Genomic DNA, 19,018 nt, shown 5'->3' with positions numbered 1-19,018 from the left:
TTACAGCTCAGAACTAATATTCTGGGTGAAACAATATCAAATAGCTTACCAATATGGATAAAGAACGGATAAAACTGCTAAAACCTTTGTACGGAGATGCACGGGGTGTGAGTAGTTTCAGCGTGGTGGACTCTTTATTCAGAGTAGCGAAAAATCTGAATAGCCAAATTATGCGTGAAAATGTTAAAGAATTCTTACGCGGGCAAAAGTCATACACACTGCATAGTCACTCGAAAAAAATTCCCTAGAAGAAAAATCATGTTACCCAAACCGTGAGTAATTGCGAGCACTGATTTAGCTGATATGTCCAAATTAGCTCGGTATAATAATGGGTTTAAATATTTGCTGGTCTTTATTGATGTGTTTTCCAGATATCTACAAATTGTTTCCTTTAAAAAGAAGGATAGTGTTACTATGCGTCACGTTTTGAAGAAGGTTATCGAATCTACCAAGTTTTCGGGAATTTCACGTTTGAATAGTGATGAGGGTAGAAATATTATAACAAACACGTCAGAGAATATCTAGATAGTAAAAATATTGAATTATATAGCGTTTATTCAAGAGAAATCAAATCCTCTATAGCTGAAAGAGTCATAAGGACTATTAAGGGTCGGATATATAGATATCTCTCACATAAGAATACCTTAAAATAGATTAACGTCTTGACTGACATTGTTAAGAGTTATAACCATAACCCCCATAGAAATTTGGGTCGCACCCTGCAAGAGGTTCACACATAACGGCTAGAGATGACATTGAACGTCAATTCTCGAGTATTTATAAAAAGGCTGTTCTCGTTAATCCTCCCGCCATTTCGCTCTTGAATGTTGGAGACATTGTACGTATTGCCGATGAGCGTTGGAACGCAATTTTTAGGAGGGGATATACAATTCAAAATGCTCTGGAAATTTTTAAAATCCGAAAAGTGGATACATCGCAACATCCAGTCGTATACTTCTTGGAAGATTTAGGGGTGAAAAAATAAAGGGCGTATTTTATCATGAAGAATTAATTCCCACAAATCTACCAGAAGCGTATGATGTCACTATTCTGGGAAGGAGGAGGGAAAATAATAAAACTCAATATTACATTCATTGGAAAGGTTATCCAAGTCAATTCAATTCCTGGGTTGATGAATTTCAAATTGTACGGATATGAACCGCAAGCAACCTTTAATACGTAAAAATAAAAACTTTATTTTATTCATCTCTGGTTTATCACCCAGTGAAAGAAGTAAAGTCATTCCCATCTTAAACGGTGGTTTGGTGTCTACTCTCTCGGAAATTTTTAGAAATTTTCTTTGTGGTAATCTAACTCAAGATAAGTTTATTAAACACTTAAGAAATTGTAGACGAGAAATTCATCTAGTGTCCTTAAAAACAATGTCCATATCTAATAAGAAAAATATACTGAAAAGTCGTAAAGAGGGGACTATTCTATCGGTGTTATTGCCTATTGCTGCGAGTTTGGTAGGAAGTCTTTTTAATTGAAAATGAAGGAGTTTTACGTTATCCCTGCCATTACCTAATGAATAGAAAAGATGTTTGTGATGGTGATACTAATAACCTGGAGGGTACTGGCAAGTTGGATACGGCAGCTGTTAGTAGTAGCAGACACGTCCCCATTAATATCCAAAAACTGCCAATGCCAGCTATATCGCTCACGGGACCCCCTCCTCCTCCTCCCCCTCCTCCTCCAATAAAAAGTGTAGGTGCAGTGACTGGAGGGGAGGAGGTAAACGTCCGATTACGTTGAAAACAATTAAAGGGGACATGAGTCGCAAAAAAAGCAATCCCGATTTAACAGGCATTATTCCAATATTTTTTAAAGAACCTCAAAAGTCATACGTTACGGCTTTTGTTAAGCACTTACAAGATTCTAACACGGTTGAATGGAATGAAGAGGGAGATTTAACTCATCCACTCGCAGGTTATAACATTTTAGGAACAATGATACCAGAGCTGTTTAATCACGTCATACTGATTTTGATAAAATGGATACAGGCGCATCTTTAATGAGTCATATGGTGGGTATATGACCTTTGGCATGAGGAAATGATAAGGCTTGTATTTTTGTGTTGGTGTGAATCATGGCTGGGAGTGAGGGAGGTTTGATGGTTCGTCGCAACTAGTTTGTAATCAGTGTTTGTGATACAGGGAGCTCGGGTTGCGGGGTTTTCGTAGGTCATTAGCTCTTGAAGGATTGTCACATCAAGACGTGAACTCTTGGCATGGCTTCATCAACCTCCTCATGCAAGTTAGTTTTTGGGAACTTGTCCGAAAATAAGTTCAGGAGGAGGAATACGTGTTTAGTAGTGGCCGCTAATTGTGTCACCTGCATGAATTACGGTGTGGTGGCGGACGTCGTTCGAGCTTATCCGTATGCTGAGTTGGCAGGTTTTCGATAATCTCGCACTGGTGCATCATATGCCTGTCTTCGTGATAGGGGTGAAAAGACCTGAAAATATCACATCTTGGGAATTGGATGAAGAAGTTGATCTACCCACCATAGCTACCTTATTAACCCAATACGGTATTGGCGCCCCCATTGAAGATAATGAATACAGGCAAAAGAGCGTGGCTTACTCCAAAGATGAAGATCACGCCGATCGTTTGGGCAGGGATAGCAAACAGATGAGGTTCAACCACTTTTTTTCTTCGGTCAAGAAATTGAAGGGAGAATTATTTAAATCATCGTATGACTATGTCAAATATGTTATCTTTTTGCTGGCATCGGTCAAAGCGGGAAGGTTAACACGACTTGGTTGAATCAATATTTACGTGTGTTAGCTACATTCAGTGATGAAATGAACAAAATTGGTAAAATATCTTGCGTGGCTATAATGAAAAAGAATTTATCCCTGCTGGAGGAAAGTTTTGTGGAAGATTTATATATGAGAAACTTGTTAGCTAAATTTAAAAGCTTTGGGGTATTAGATGAAATGTCGTATTTGATACGCGGTCGGGAAGGCGTTGGGAAGACGTATGTGGGATATACTAGGCTTGTGATGTGGCCTTGTGTTTCGATGAAGTATTGTTATTGACGTGTTTGTACAGTTTTTTTTCAATTGTATGTATTTGTATGGAATATTAATTCATTCCCCTGTATTTAGCATTGGTTACAAATATAAAATAACAATTCTGTCTGTCATTTGATTTTTCATTTAACCTCTTTCAAACTCAATATTATACTTATAAATAAACAAAATTGAAATGTATTCCTTTGTCCTTGGGTATACTTTGGCATGGGAAAAATGGAGATTAAGACTGATAAATATGTCTCACATGAGTGTGGAGTCAGCTCGCACGTGTGTGTGTGTGTACGTGATTTATCATCGGATAACGTCATCCCTGTCGGTTATTGGGGGAGATATCAAATTGATAAATATATGTCTTACATGAGGTTGAAATCAGCCGCCAAATATCCTTTTATCATGATACTACGAGTATCTAACGGCTGAGAGAGAGAGAGAGAGAGAGAGAGAGAGAGAGAGAGAGAGAGAGAAAGGGACAAAATGTAACGAGAGAGAGAGAGAGAGAGAGAGAGAGAGAGAAATCGATAGAGGCTACATTCGGGATGTGCATATGTAATATTCCCGTAGAGTTACGTGACGTCACGGGGGATAGAAAAGTGGAGTCAATTTCGGGTCCGGGGTTGAAAGGATGGTTTTATTCCCATAGAGTTACGTGACATCACAGGGGGTAGGAAAGTGGAGTCAATTTTGGGGTTGGGGGGGGATGAAATGATGGTTTTAATCCTGTAGAGTTACGTGACGTCATGGGGGCGGGGTAGGGAAGTGGAGTCAATTTGGGGTTGGGGCTTGAAATGATGGTTTTATTCCCGTAGAGTTACGTGACCTCACAGGGGGTAGAAAAGTGGAGTCAATTTGGGGTCGCGGGGAGATGAAAAGATGGTTTCAATCACGTAGAGTTACGTGACGTCATGGGGGCGGGGTAGGAAAGTGGAGTCAATTTGGGGTCGGGGTTGAAATGGTGGTTTTATTCCCGTAGAGTTACGTGACATCACAGGAGTAGAAAAGTGGAGTCAATTTGGGGTGTGGGGGGGGATGAAATTGTGGTTTTATTCCCGTGGAGTTACATGACGTCACAGGGAGGTTAGGAAAGTGGAGTCAATTTGGGGTCCATGGGTTGGAATGATGGTTTTATTCCTGTAGTGTTATGTGATGTCACGGGGGTAGAAAAGTGGAGTCAATTTGGGGTCGGTGGTGAGGGGGGTGTTGAAATTATGGTTTTATTCCCGTAGAGTTGCGTGACGTCACAGGTGGCCACGCCTCATCCCTTTTGGACCTCATGGACGTGCATGAGCTCATCAATAATGTGGAGTCGATTTGGGGTCAAGGGTGGCCACAACCCCTTTTGCACCTCGTCTACGTATATCAGCTTATAAGACAAGTGGAGTCGATTTGGGGTCGGGGGGGGGGGGCCACGCACCCTTTTGCAGGTCATCTAGGTATATGAGCTGATAAGACAAGTGGAGTCCATTTGGTGTCAGGGGTGGCCAAGCCCCCAAGAATAGTGGAGTCTATATGGGATCAGGGTGGCCACACCCCCTTTTGGGGGTTTGGGGGGTTGCCCCGTCCTTTTTTTGGCCTCACGTACGTACATGAGCTTATCAGGAGGGGGAGGGGGGGGGAGGGGGGGTGATTAGAAAAGTGGAGTCTATATGGGTCTTTTCCTCTACTTATGTCTAAATATTTGCATATATATATATATATATATATATATATATATATATATATATATATATATATATATATTATATATATATATATATATATTAGACGAATACCACAGGAAAATGATATTCAGAAATCCAAGCGCTTTCGTCTTTATTAAGACATTGTCAAGAAACGAATGAAATACAATTGGAGAGAAAGTTATCAAGTAAACAACAAGATCAAGAATACCAGAATAAAGACGATAGCGCTTGGATTTCTGAATATCATTTTCCTGTGGTATTCGCCTATTTAATGAAGTCACGTGCATCTACTGTGAGTTTTCAGCTATATATATATATTATATATATATATATATATATATATATATATATATATATATATATATATATATATATATATATATATCGAGCTACAATGTCCTTTAATATTTAATTCGCTCTACCTCGGAATTAATATATTTCATATATGCTTAACCGAAGGGGAATTTTTTCTCGATAATAGATTTGCCTGGACCAGGGCAAATCTATTATCGAGAAAAAAATTCCCTTCGGTTAAGCATATATGAAAATATATTAATTCCGAGGTAGAGCGAATTAGATATTAAAGGACATTGTAGCTCGATATATGTATATGAATCACGGAAATGTGATATGACTTATATATATATATATATATTATATATATATATATATATATATATATATATATATATATCACGATGCCGACCTTGTCCCATCGAAGCGTCGTTGAGTCCTGTATCCTAACTCGTTGGCCGATGGTGAGCTTGGGTAGAGGGAAGGCATGAGAATTGTAAAGGCTCATGGCTTGTCATTTTGGGCAGCAGTGCGACAGTCGTAATCTTCAGTCTTAGTTTGCCACTCCTCTGTGAATGATCTGGGGTGAGCCGGAACACAAGTGCGGAGAGGATGGCCATAGAGGATCTGCGCAGGGGAGTGTCCAGCAGGGTTCGGTGTATTCCGAAGCTCCATCAGTCCTCTATCAAAGGCTTCACAATCTATGTTCCCGGATGGGGCAGTCTTGATGATAAGGTGTTTAACAGCTTTCACTGCAGCTTCTGCGTGTCCATTAGCCTGAGGGTAATGTGGAGAAGTGATGATGTGATGAACTCCCCAGCGGTTGGCAAATTGCTTGAAGTCATGGCTGGAAAGTGGGGGTCCTCCATCAGTTCGTAAGCGGAGTGGAACACCAACCTCGCGGAAAAAAACACAGAACATTCTTGTAACTCTGGCTGCAGTTGTGTCACGTCCACAGGGAACAACCACAGGCCAGCCTGAAAGTATATCAGCAATAACAAGGAAGGATTTCCATGCTACGTGGAAGAAGTCAGCTGACACACTTTCGAAGGGCCGGGATGGATGGTCGTCACACATGTAAGGTTCTTGTTGCTGACTAGGGAGAAGCTGTTGGCAGGCCTCACTGCTTTCTACTTTACTCTTGATATCTGCTTTGATACCTGGCCAGAATACTGTCTGCATTGCACGACGTCGAGTAGCTTCAATCCCTCAATGGCTGTCGTGGAGTCGATCCAAGGTGCGTCTACGGAGGGCTGCAGGGATGACGATCCGGGGTCCATGCAATACTAACTCTCCATCCGCGTAAAGGTTGTCCTGCAGCTTCCAATACGGGAGGGAGGAAGCATGGAGATCATAGCGGTTGGAGACGTAGTGAACGAGACGACTGTAATCTTGATCCTGGGATGCGGCCGTGCGGATTCCTTGTAGAGACTTGTCTTTTTCGATGATGGGTCCTGTTGCCTGGTTGTCAGTGGAAGTGGCGGTGCTGGCAACAATACGCCTGACATGTGCAGTCGAAGTGGTGCAGTCCTCTTCATCTTCAGGTGTGGGGCAACTGGTTGGGAAGCGAGACAGGGCGTCTGGTATGCAAAATTGTTTCCCTGCGCGCCATACTGCAGTGAAGATGTAGGGGGCCACTTTCATCTTGAGGCGCTGAAGCCGTGGATTCTCAATAGCATCTAAAGTGTAGTGATTGAGAATTGGTATCAAGGGGCGATGGTCAGTCATTAAGGTGAAATGTTGAAGTCCAGACAAGTATAGGCGGCACTTAGCTATAGCCCAAGTGACTGCAAGTAGCTCCAGCTCTATGGTGGCGTAGCGAGTCTCTGTATCCGTAAGGAAACGAGAGCCACACTGGACGAGACACATCTGACCTCGGCCGTTAACTTGAAATAGGGCATAGCCGAGACCGTATAGGCGTGAGGCATCTGTTTGTAGAACCACAGGCGAGGCAAGATTGAAGGGTGCCAGGACAGGTGGTGAAGTCAGAGCTGTCTTGACTCTTAAATGCTCGCTTATGGTTGGGCGTCCAGACGAATGAGCATTTGGGGCTCATAAGTGGATGTAGGGGCTGTGCTGCTACTGCGATTTCTGGAGTGAAGTCGGCAAGTTGATTGACCAGACCCATAAACGACCTGACGTCTGTGACATTGGACGGTGTAGGGAAGTCGCGTATAGCTGATACCTTGTCGGGGTCTGCTGCAATACCATCGAATGATAAGACATAACCGCAAAAGTTAACTTTAGGGGCGGCTACAGTAAATTTCTCCTTGTTGAGGGTGATGCCATACTGACGGCCTCTGGTCAGCATTTGGTGGACGTATTGTAGGTGGGAAGGGAGATCCTCATCGGAAAGGAAAATGTCATCTACCACCTTCACACAGTTGGGAACACCTTGTAGTGCCATATCTCCACGGAGGCAGTATGCATCACTTGTTGCTGAAAATCTCATCGGGCCACGACAGTGCTGGAATCTTCCATACGGAGTTATAAATGTAGTCAGGTGGCGGTCCTCTTCTGCCAACTCCATTTGCCAATAGCCATGCAGGGCATCTGCTGTGGTGAAGTACTTCGCAGTAGGAGAGATGTTGCGGACGGCATCACGGGGCGTAGATGAAGGGTGTGTAGGGCGGGCTATCTGAGAATTTAGGTGGGTGTGATCCACAGTGATGCGCACACCTTTGTCCTTGGGTACCAAGACCATGGGATGGCACCATTCAGAGGGTTCGTCGCCTGCTGGTCTGATGATTCCTTGTCGCACCAAGGAGTCAAGTTCTTCTTTCACTTGATCTCTGAGAGCGAACGGAATGGGCCTGGGTGTATGCACAGCGAATGGTGTAGCACCAGGTTTCAGGTGAATCCTCATCAGAGGGCCTGCCATTTTCTTTAGTGGCTGGGTTTGTAGATCCTTCTTGGATATGAGGACGTCGCTGAAGTGCCGAAGAAAATAGTCCTTAATAGCTGTGGGTGACGTCATGGCATAGGCAGGAAACTGAGCGCATCTGTTGACATGTGTTACCTTGAGGATGGGCTTCGGGAATTCCGGTGACACTATGGCGAGGGCTCGGCAATGTTCACGGGAGAGGAGGGGAGTCTGGATATCCTCATGAACATGTATGGTTGCTGAACAAGACTTGTTGCCAAGACAAAGGGTTGCCTGGAAGTATCCTACAGCCGGTGTCATGGGGGATGCATCTGCTGTCACAATGTCTGTCATGGGTGGAGGTTCGAGCCTTGTCCGAGGTATGCGGAGTGCATCCAAATGTATGGTGCCAATCACTGTGATGTCTGCTCCTGTATCGGGGATTAGCTGGAATTGTGCTGATATATCGCCAAATAACAAAATGACAGTGACTGGTGTGGGGGACTCACTACCCAAGTTATCACCCACGAAACGGCAGCTGGGATTTGACTTATTAGGAGGAGGTGAAGCTGTATACCCAGTCTGACTTTTCTTGGTCGACCTGCATATCTTCTCAAAATGTCCCTGTTTCTGGCAGGTCTTGCACTGAGCTTCCTTAGCAGGGCATTTCTGAGTGCGGGCCAATGACCCGTGCGTCTGCAGTTATTGCACGATACACCCGTGGCTGGGCATTGTCCGGAATCGTGTTTGTGAGAGCAATATTGACAAGGGTCACTGTTTGGAGACTGGTGAGAACGTTGGTCAGGAGATCGATGAGAAGTCCTCTTCTGTAGATGCTGGTTCTTCTTGTATGTAGATACTGCGTTGACCTGGCTAGGGGCAGATGCAATGGCTGATGCAGTCACACGTGTAGATTCGTAGGAGCGGCAGCATGTCACGAACTCTGCGAGGGTAGATGAGGGTTGGAGGGGGATAAGGCGTTGTATTAACTCTTCGTCTCTCACACCCATCAAAATTACCATCTGCAATTGCCGTTCAGTGCAGGAGGTGGGGTTGCCAGTGCATAAGTCCACTTCATCAGCGAGATCCTTGAGGCGTGCGTAGTAGTTTGCAAATGATTCTCCGACAGCCTGTTTGCAGGACAACAATTCTCTGCGTCGTAAGGCTTCATTTCTGAGGCTGTGAAAGTGCTTTTGAAGTGTATCCAACACCTCTGTAAGGGAAAGTGATGTGTTGGTGGGGATGCCCAGTGTATGCGTAAGCAGGCGCTGGACGTCCAGGGAGATGCAAGTTCTCAGGTGAATCAGCTGGGAAGTTTGATGTAACCTATCAAGTCCAACTAATGCTGCATAATCCTCAAAACGGAGTCTCCATTGGCGAAACACTTGGTACATTGCATCTTGTTGCAGGAGAGGTGGGGGATGGACCTTAGGCTTCCTGGAAATTGTAGGTGTATGCTCTGAGAAGCCAGGGGGTGGAGGAACAGGTGTAAAAGGAGGTGCAATCATGGGGTTAGGTTGCTGGGGTTGTGATGCCGCAATCTGTCCTGATAGCAAGGAGAAAAGAGACATGAACCGCTGGTTGTCTTCCTGTCTTGATAGCTCCATCTGTAGTCTGAAGTTCTGCTCCTCTTGTCGTCGTCGGTCTTGCTCTTGCATGCTGGAAGTCTGCAGAAAGTGTATAAGATGAAGTATGTCATTATTCTGGTCTCCTGTCCTATTGGGAGTCAGAGGAGGAGGGAGAGTGGTGCTGGTATCTTCATCAGTGGTGGGTAGGTGCACAGGTACCTCGTCTCTCATCAGACCCTCCATTTGATCCTCTGCCTGATCCGCTGTCTGGTCCTCTGTCTCATCCGCTGTCTGATCCATTAAATCAATTAGCTTTTCCTCTTGCTGAGCCATATCGTGTTCGGTGTCGTAAGAGAGTTTGAGAGCTGTAGAATGTCAGAAAAATATCCAAGTCGCTGTATGTAAGTGAAAGAAAGCACTTAGGATATTTTAAAAATTACAACGTTTTTCAGTGTGCTTGTACAATTAGCGGCAGTCGGGTGGGGTGAGTGAGTGTGTGTTGCGAGCTAGCAACCAGAGGGGAGGCGGGAGGGGTGAGAGTGCCTCTGGTCCTCTGGGGGAGCGCCTCGGGCCTCAGTCACCATCGATGCATGACGAGGGATGTATGGTGGGGGCTCCCAAGAAAACAGGTGCTAGAGTTTAAGAAGAAAGCTTGGCAAGGACACTTTAATATAATACAACACAACACTGTCACTCTAACCCTGCACTGCACAAACACTGTATCACTCTTGGAGACACTTTATCATTCTTGGAGACACTATAGTAAACTGTCGTTGATATCTTGAGTCACTGTAAGGAATCCAATGTGCGAGACGAGAAGTAAGAGGCAATGGCGGTCGTCTTCTTGGAGTCAATACCTGCGGTTACTCACTGCGCCATGTGTGGAATGCTGCCACATACATCCATGCAAGAAATGGAATGAAGGGGTGACAAATTAAATCCGTAGATTCTTTAAAATCTTGTAATGAAGATAAACAGACATCAAGACGACAGCAGCGGGAAGCAGGTCCGCGCTTGTCACAACAATGACCACTGGACAGTGACTGACTATGCATATGGCGGGAAATGAAGGCAGTGTTGACACATCTAATTACAATGTTGCCACGATGCATAATGAAATAGTGGTCTCACAGTATGTGCAATGGGAAATAAACATGGAAACATAAATATAATTCTTCTATAGAATAATACAAAGCAAATGTACAAAATGTTCATAAACTGTACGTAATGTAATTAATATACAGCATAACATTAAATATCTATACATATATATATATATAAATATATATATATTATATATATATATATATATATATATATATAAAGGTTTTTTGCCACGAAGGAAAAAAGGAAAAAGCGAGATAGCCGAGTACTTTCGGTCCTGTTCGGACCCTTTACTTAAGGCAAACTGATTTTACAGAGGACAACATAGTCAAAAGAAGGCTTAATATCCAAACTGACACTACAAGATTAGCAATAAGGGCGATTTCACTCTACAGAAAGGAGGAAACGCCTGAGGGTAGCCACACCTTGGGGGACATACGCAGTATACAAGTTACTCTTCCAGAAAACAGTACATTTTGAAAAAACACGGAAGCATATACAATTTAATATCATGAAATTTACACAAATTTTCCCCAAAAAATTATTATTAATGAAAAGCCGAAAGAAAATATAAATATATATATCGAGCAAGAGAAAGAGGGAGAGAGAATATCGAACCAGAGAGAGAGAGAAAGAGAGAGAGAGAGAGAGAGAAAGAAAGAAATAATAGCTATATACATGTGGGACTAATTTATTAGTTGTTCATCTATTTTAAGGTCTTTCATAAACATCTTACAAATATATGGGTCCAAATGGTACATTCCCAGACTAAGATTTAGGTTGTTTTTATTAGTGATTTGTATAATTGCCGATTCCAGTAAATTTCTTGAAACATAATCATTAGATCTAGCAATTACCGAGGTATCACCCCAATTAATACAATGAGATTTTTCACTCAGATGGATAAACAGTGCATTTGAAGTCTGAGCTGTTCTAACTGAATGCATATGCTGCTTAATACGTACACATAAATTTTTACTTGGCTGGCCAACGTAAAACGATGGGCAATCCTTACAAGGAATTTTGTAAATGATGTTATTTGTTACAGTACTATTCTTAATTAGCATATCTTTAATGGTATTAACATTAAACGATTTAAATATTGATTTAATGGTTTCAAATCCACGAAAGTAAGGTAAGCTAAGTACATTTTTAGGCATTTCTTTTTCATTAATAGCAACACTATAAAACTTTTTGTGAGCTTTTTGATAACATAAATCAATTAAATGAGGTGGGTAGCAGAGATCGTTTCCTATCTTTTTTATGTATTCTATTTCTTGGTCAAGATATTGTGGACTCGTGATACGCAAAGCGCCAGGAACATAGAAGAAAAAATTGAAATTTTAATATTAAGATGGTGGCCAGAATAAAAATGTACATATGTTAAATTATTTGTGGGTTTTCTATAAATACTGAATTTGCATTGGAAAGATTCTCTATGTATTAATACATCTAGGAAAGGGATGACATTGTTATTTTCTATTTCAACAGTGAATTTTAACTTTTGACTATATTGTCCTCTGTAAAATCAGTTTCCCTTAAGTAAAGGGTCCGAACAGGACCGAAAGTACTCGGCTATCTCGCTTTTTCATTTTTTCCTTCGTGGCAAAAACCCTTTATTTATACATAGCATCACGTTTTATACACTTCGTGATCAAGTTATTCATATATATATATATATATATATATATATATATATATATATATATATATATATATATATATATATATATATATATATATATATTGATGGGCTTGTACGGTGGTAATCCGCCCTTCTGTTTGTACTACAAACGATTGAAAGAAATAGAATTTCCTGCTAACTTATTAATCAGAACGTTATTAATCCTCTTATCAGGGGATTGTAAAACACTTTTGAAGCGTAATAGGAATGACTTTCCTCCTCAAGTGTGACATAAACCGAATTTTCTGAAACTTTTCGAAAACAGAGCAATAAAAACTTTTCATCGGCAGTAAAAACGACGCTCCACCGTCCATAGCACATATTCTGGCTTTAAGTCGCTCATAAAAAAACAATCCTTTCTTTTCCTTAATTGTTTTTTATAGCGATTATGTGAAATGTGAAAAAGAGGATCAAGATTGTAAATTAAGAGATCTGCGAAGATCTGGAATTAAAGGTGAATATTTATTGAGTTATTCTGGGTCACCTGCATTCATACTTTCAGTAGAGCAGACCTCTGAAATAATGCGGTTTGACATCTGAAATATATCTGAAATTTGAATTCATGGCTGTTAAGAGAGAACGTGATCGTCATATAAATAACGTTACAACACCATGAAAACTTGATCAGAAATTTCCGGAGTATTGTAGCATTTTGTTAGACTGAGAACAAAACTGACTTTGATGTTAACTTCTTAGAAAAAACGGCTAACTTCTTTTAAAATGATTAACAGTGTATATCGAAATGAAAGCATATAATTATCTCATGTTTGCAAATTAAATCCAAGTGTTAGACAACTCACAAGTTTACCCCAAGAAGAGATTTCCATATCTTGATAAAAAAATATTCTATGAAGCTCCAAGAGTCATAAACTAGCAAGTTTCGTAGTATAGTTAACTACTGCGAACGTCAAAAACTTTCTAGAATATCATGAAGGAATGCATTCTGATTCCCTTCCTTTCACACTCCATAACATCTGAACAATCACTTTCTCGGCTGGAACGACGGTAAATCTTCCCATTCACGTAATGATACTTTCTTTGAACACCTTTTAAGAACATCGGCATGAGGGTCGGTGCGCGCTGTTTTAAGTAGTGCGTAAGTTTACGGATCCAAGTTGCGGATAACACCGGATTAGCGATCAGGGCCGACGTGCGGATTCCTTTGCGTCTTAAGCACACACACACTGCGCTTGCTGATCCGGCTTCATTCGCTTTCGCTGATCCGGCTCATCCCGACATTCCGCCCCGACTTCTGGTTTGGTACACCTGAACTTTTGGAATGTTCGTCTATTTTTAAACGCCAAGATTTAGCTTCCAAACGCGTCACTTACAACAACATGCAATAATCATACTCCGTGGTAGGTGACAGTTATGCCTGTGGAATATTCATCATTGGAAAGAGTCCTTTCTATTTCGCTAAACTTATCACCGTCTTTCTCAATTCGTTCTGGCTGAATTTTATGACCTTTCATTAGAAACGAATCCAGTCTCTTGGTTAATAAATGAGCCGCTGAAAAGGAACACATTATTTCTCCTTCTCTGGAAAATATTACTTTGCTAACTGAATCATTTTGTTGCAGAGAATTCCCACTTGTTTCATAGGTGCGGAAAAGGAGTAAAATATGAAACGTATTTGTACATTTTTAATCATTAGCTCAAGATTCTGCCTACTTACTTTCGATAGAGGTAAGGTGGCTATCAAATTTTTCTAATCTTACATAACAGACAGCTAGATCTTCATAATAATATAAAAAATTGAACCACCATTATTAAGTGGGATTAATACACACAGACACACACACACACACACACACACACACACACATATATATATATATATATATATATATATATATATATATATATATATATATATATATATATATATGATATATATATATAAGTCATATCACATTTCCGTGATTCATATACATATATCATCGAGCTACAATGTCCTTTAATATCTAATTCGCTCTACCTCGGAATTAATATATTTTCATATATGCTTAACCGAAGGGGAATTTTTTCTCGATAATAGACTTGCCTGGACCGGGCGCGAACCCACGGAGCCTTTCAAATCCAGGAACATCAGTAAAGCTTCACTGACGTTCCTTGATTTGAAAGGCTCCGTGGGTTCGCGCCCCGGTCCAGGCAAGTCTATTATCGAGAAAAAATTCCCCTTCGGTTAAGCATATATGAAAATATATTAATTCCGAGGTAGAGCGAATTAGATATTAAAGGACATTGTAGCTCGATATACATATATATACATATGGCATATATTTATTTTTTATTTATTACATATTATGACCATATGTATAGAATATATAAAAATTTTTTAAAAATTTTTTATTTAAAAAAAATTTTTTGGTATCTAGTATATATATATATATATATATATATGATTATATATATACATGCACACATGCACATATATGTTACATATATATATATATATATATATATTATATATATATATATATATATATATATATATAGATATATATATATATATATATATATATATATATATATATATATATCTGATATATATCGATATACATATGTATAATATATTATATATATATATATATATATATACCCACACGTATATATACATACGTATATATATAATCATATATATTATATATATATAATTATATATATATATATATATATATTATATATATACTCAGTGAACAATTTTTATATCCTACCATGCAATCAGTCCATCCTACCACTCTTTAATATTTGATGTTTCTAATGAAATTTAACAACTACAGGAGGTCATCAGAGGGTGTCAGGACAGCATTCCATGATTTGGGATATTACTTCCTTTGATGAAAATTAAAGAAATTTGTTCGACTTTTTATTACTCTCTGTTACCTAAACGACAATTATGGCAATTGCTGTCTGAACCATTCATCTACATCAAATTATAGGTTTCAAGCAATGCGACTGTTGATGGAAAAGTATATATCAGTTTCCCAGTCAACCTAATTAACGGGAATTGAAAATTACCTTTGCAAACAAAGCCAAGTTATTTTCTTAATTTGTAAAATAATAATCGTAATACATGATACAAATTTAAAAGTTTCATAATTCATGGTATAGTTTAACGACTGATAAAATCTTAAATGAAAAAAATATTCTCCTGAATACTTAAAATTAAACACAAAAAGACATGAAAGATAAGAGAATCGTTTGAATGTACCTGTGTGATTACAGTAAGAGATTACTTCGGAAATTTCATCGGTGATTACATGGACGAGCTTATATATTCATACTTCATCATTCCTGCTATTCTGGCAATGATCCATGATTTCTATATTTTTTTCAAAAGAAATAAAAAAAAAGAAAATGTCCAGTTTCCAGTTTGTATTGCCACAAAAATATAGAGCTTTTCCCGTTGAATTTGTTGTGGTTTATGCGCTGTTGGGACTCACAGGGTCTCTTTGTGGAAAAGAATTTCGTCCATCTTTTCGTGTGATGCCAGACTCAATTCTCGCTTTTTCATGTACTACGTGTTTTTCTCCCGTTAATGACCATTTCTTGACTTATTAAAATCTCGACAGAAAAACTCAGAGAAATAAAAGGGAAATCCCTTCCACGTTGAATTCACAACACAAATAATACAGACAAATATATGTGTAAATCTTTAAACATTGGTTACTCTATGCGTGGGCAAAAATATAGTAGTATATACTATATACAAGAGAGGGTATTAAAATGGATATACAAGTCTGAACATTAGTTCAATAATGTTTCCCAGGATTAAAGTCCAGTTTTAGCTAAAAGCGCCTCGCAGGAAAATGCGTAAGCACCGAATGCACAGTATTTTTATTTTGGTGCCCGGTTGCATATTTGCTGGATAGTCAGGGACTGTGGTGGGCAGTAGGTGAAATATCGGTAAAAATGTTCGAACGAGAGAGAGAGAGCGATTCGCCATCACGGACTATTGTTTTTCCCTGCAAGTTTATGAGACTCTTTTCCATATGGGCCAATAGGATAAGGGAGTTTGGCGCGATACATGATTATTCAGTATACATAAATCATTCATATTCATACCTCATATCCCCCGTAGGAAGATGGTGCTGAGAGCGTACCTCACGTGGCGTACCTACATATCAGGATTAATCCAGCCTACATATTATCATTACTTAAGGTTCTTTGCAGCTTCCCTTCGGCCCTTAGCTACAATTTCATTCTTTTAAGTGCACCTCCGTTCTTATTCTCTTTCTTCCATCTGACTTTCCATTCTCTTAAACAATTGTTTCATAGTGTTTTCCTTCTGTTACACCTTTCAAGCGCTTTTACTGTTAATCTCCCTTTCAGAGCTAAATGACCCGATTTGTCACAACAGCTCCCCCACCCCACCCCCCCACCCCCCCCTTTCCCCTGCCTTCGTCCTGGCGCCATTATTGCGTACTGCATGGTTGAATCCAAAGTAACTTTACAGTGTGTGTAGGCCTCCATTCAAAACCTATTTGGACGCCGAAGCCATCCCAACGACAAGGTGTTGTGTTTTGTGTAGATGTTCTTAATCAGTCACGTGAATTTCGTAATTATTTGATAAACTCTCGACTCTGTTTCAAAGAGCCAAGTGATCATATCAGCCTCACTTTTGCCAGTGCAGAGTATCGTTTAATAAGTGCTTTTATTGCGTGCAAGACGTTTGTTAAGGCAATCCTTGGCACCTTCTGTACACTGCCTTGACCTTGTTTCATATTTCTGTGCTTTGCCTGGCCTTCATTCGTCATCCTCTCCGTTACAGAGACCTTTAGCAGTGGAATTCTCTCACATTGATTACTGAATTAATTGGATTGACAGTTCAGTAATTGCAAGGTCAAGAGATGACTTATCACGAAATCTTTCAGAATCTGCTTTAATACAACTTACTTTTCATTGTAATTTCAATGTTAGTCGTGGCCTTTTTCGTTTAGAACCTTGTATCTGTAACATGTTTAAGAATGACCTCAAAGATATAATTACTGACTTAAATAAAAATCAGTTGCCTTAGAGTTATTAATTTTTGTTGTAATGTATATCTGTCATGTATTGTGAATATGGTTTTGCTTACCAAATTCCGAATAGCTGTCACCTATAATCCTTTAATTGTCTGGAAATTGTATCTGAGATGATTGTCTTAAACCTTTAATTGCACCCATTGTTTATGCTTGTTTGGGAAGGTTTCTTATCTTCCAGGTGTGTCGGATTCTAGGTACTAATCCCTTTATAATCCCTATCTGTCAGTTATACGAATCTTCTTGTATTGTCTTTTCTCGTATTTATGTCAGTATCTGCTCAGTAGAGGACTTTTAAAGTCGAAAGATCTTGGAGACCTCCTTCGTTTATTTTTCCTTCGTGGCATTTATCTTTATTTATGGATTTATCACGTTCCTAACTTTCGTGATTCAGTTATATATATATATATATATATATATATATATATATATATATATATGTGTGTGTGTGTGTGTGTGTGATATATATATATATATATATATATATATATTATATATATATATATATATGTGTGTGTGTGTGTGTGTGTGTGTGTGTGTGTGTAGATATAGTTATATATATTATATATATATATATATATATATATATATATATATATATATATATCATATATATATGATATTGTAAAGGTTTTTATTATTTCGGGCGTAACAAAATAACACACTCTTTATATTAAATTAAAGGGTATATCCATACAGAGGAGATGTGAAAAGAGGGCAGTCAAAACTCCTGACGAAGGATTACTTAGAAGCCAATGGGTGTATAAGTGCGTAAGTAAGCTTAATGTGGGCTACCGGGAACCCTTAAATATCGGAATGTAGGGGTGGTGAGTAATTAATTCTTCATTTTTGGAAATTTACCGGTGGCTTTTTCCTCTGATACGAAAAGCTTCCTGTGTAACCAAGGTTGGTCTCTTAGTCACGGCGACAAGGATTTCTATAGCGAATCGTAGTGCTGAATCAATTTTTCTTTCGATGTCCAGTTTTATTAAGATTGCAGGTGAGTCCTCTCTAGATGTTTGTCTTACAATATTCAGTTTAGCACGTGTTCTGTATATTAGGGTGATCTGTGGGAGTTTCGCTGCTCGATGGCCGGTGTTGAATTTTAGGACGAGATCCCTCGTCTTCCCGGATTGAAAACACTTTTACTTTTACTGGCGTCGTTGCCACCGGTGATGTTGTTGTTGAAGCCGACCTCTTCATAATTCCTTCGTCTGCCGTCAGTGCCGTAGAATTTTTATTTTTACGGAACAGGCCGTCGTTTCTATATTACTGTAATGAAACATTGAAACTCAACTTCAACTATAACTTTTACATTACACTGATGAACTGAATGCTAAGAAATTCACAATTTCGTGAAAAAATTTGTGTAATGAAAATCCACAATAATGTAGTAAGCTATATTGCTATGCTAAATACAAAAGCAAAGACTTTCGACCTTAACAGTGTCAATGCAAACACTGCTGAGGAACATCGTTCAGGTGTTCGAGAGTCTTTGCTTTTGTATTTGCAGAGTAATATAGTTTACTATATAATTGTGGAATTTTATTACATAGATAAATTGAATGCAAAACAGCTCTAAATCAATAATTGAATAACAAAATAAAAAAATAAAAAACATCAAATTGGGCTATTCCGGATACCTCACGCTCAGATGAATTTCTTCTTGGAAAAGCCACAGGAAAATGTTAGTCCTTGTCTATCAAGTGGGTATGGTATATTATTCCAACATGCTGCTGTCAGCTCCCAGGTAAAAGTCGAA

The 19,018-nt window shown here is 39.4% G+C and overlaps 1 protein-coding gene across 1 annotated transcript; it reads right to left on the bottom strand.

The window, feature by feature from the left end:
* Positions 1-6,895: 6,895 nt before the first annotated feature.
* Positions 6,896-9,777, bottom strand: LOC135215940 (uncharacterized). Its single transcript, XM_064250895.1, has 2 exons — positions 8,737-9,777; positions 6,896-8,572 (listed from the first exon to the last, which is right to left on the bottom strand). The coding sequence occupies exons 1-2, from the start codon at positions 9,775-9,777 to the stop codon at positions 6,896-6,898; spliced, it is 2,718 nt and encodes a 905-aa protein (XP_064106965.1).
* Positions 9,778-19,018: the final 9,241 nt, after the last annotated feature.

This window comes from Macrobrachium nipponense, chromosome 5 (assembly GCF_015104395.2).
Source record: "Macrobrachium nipponense isolate FS-2020 chromosome 5, ASM1510439v2, whole genome shotgun sequence".
NCBI classification, from domain to species: domain Eukaryota; kingdom Metazoa; phylum Arthropoda; class Malacostraca; order Decapoda; family Palaemonidae; genus Macrobrachium; species Macrobrachium nipponense.
This window is presented reverse-complemented; position numbering and strand designations above follow the sequence as displayed.

Excerpts from the sequence above, each read along its gene's own strand:
- LOC135215940 (XM_064250895.1), bottom strand. The coding sequence starts at position 9,777 with ATGGCTCAGCAAGAGGAAAAGCTAATTGATTTAATGGATCAGACAGCG. Across the intron at positions 8,573-8,736 it reads CCCCTAGCCAGGTCAACGCA|ACGCACGGGTCATTGGCCCG; the intron begins GTATCTACATAC and ends CAATAACTGCAG.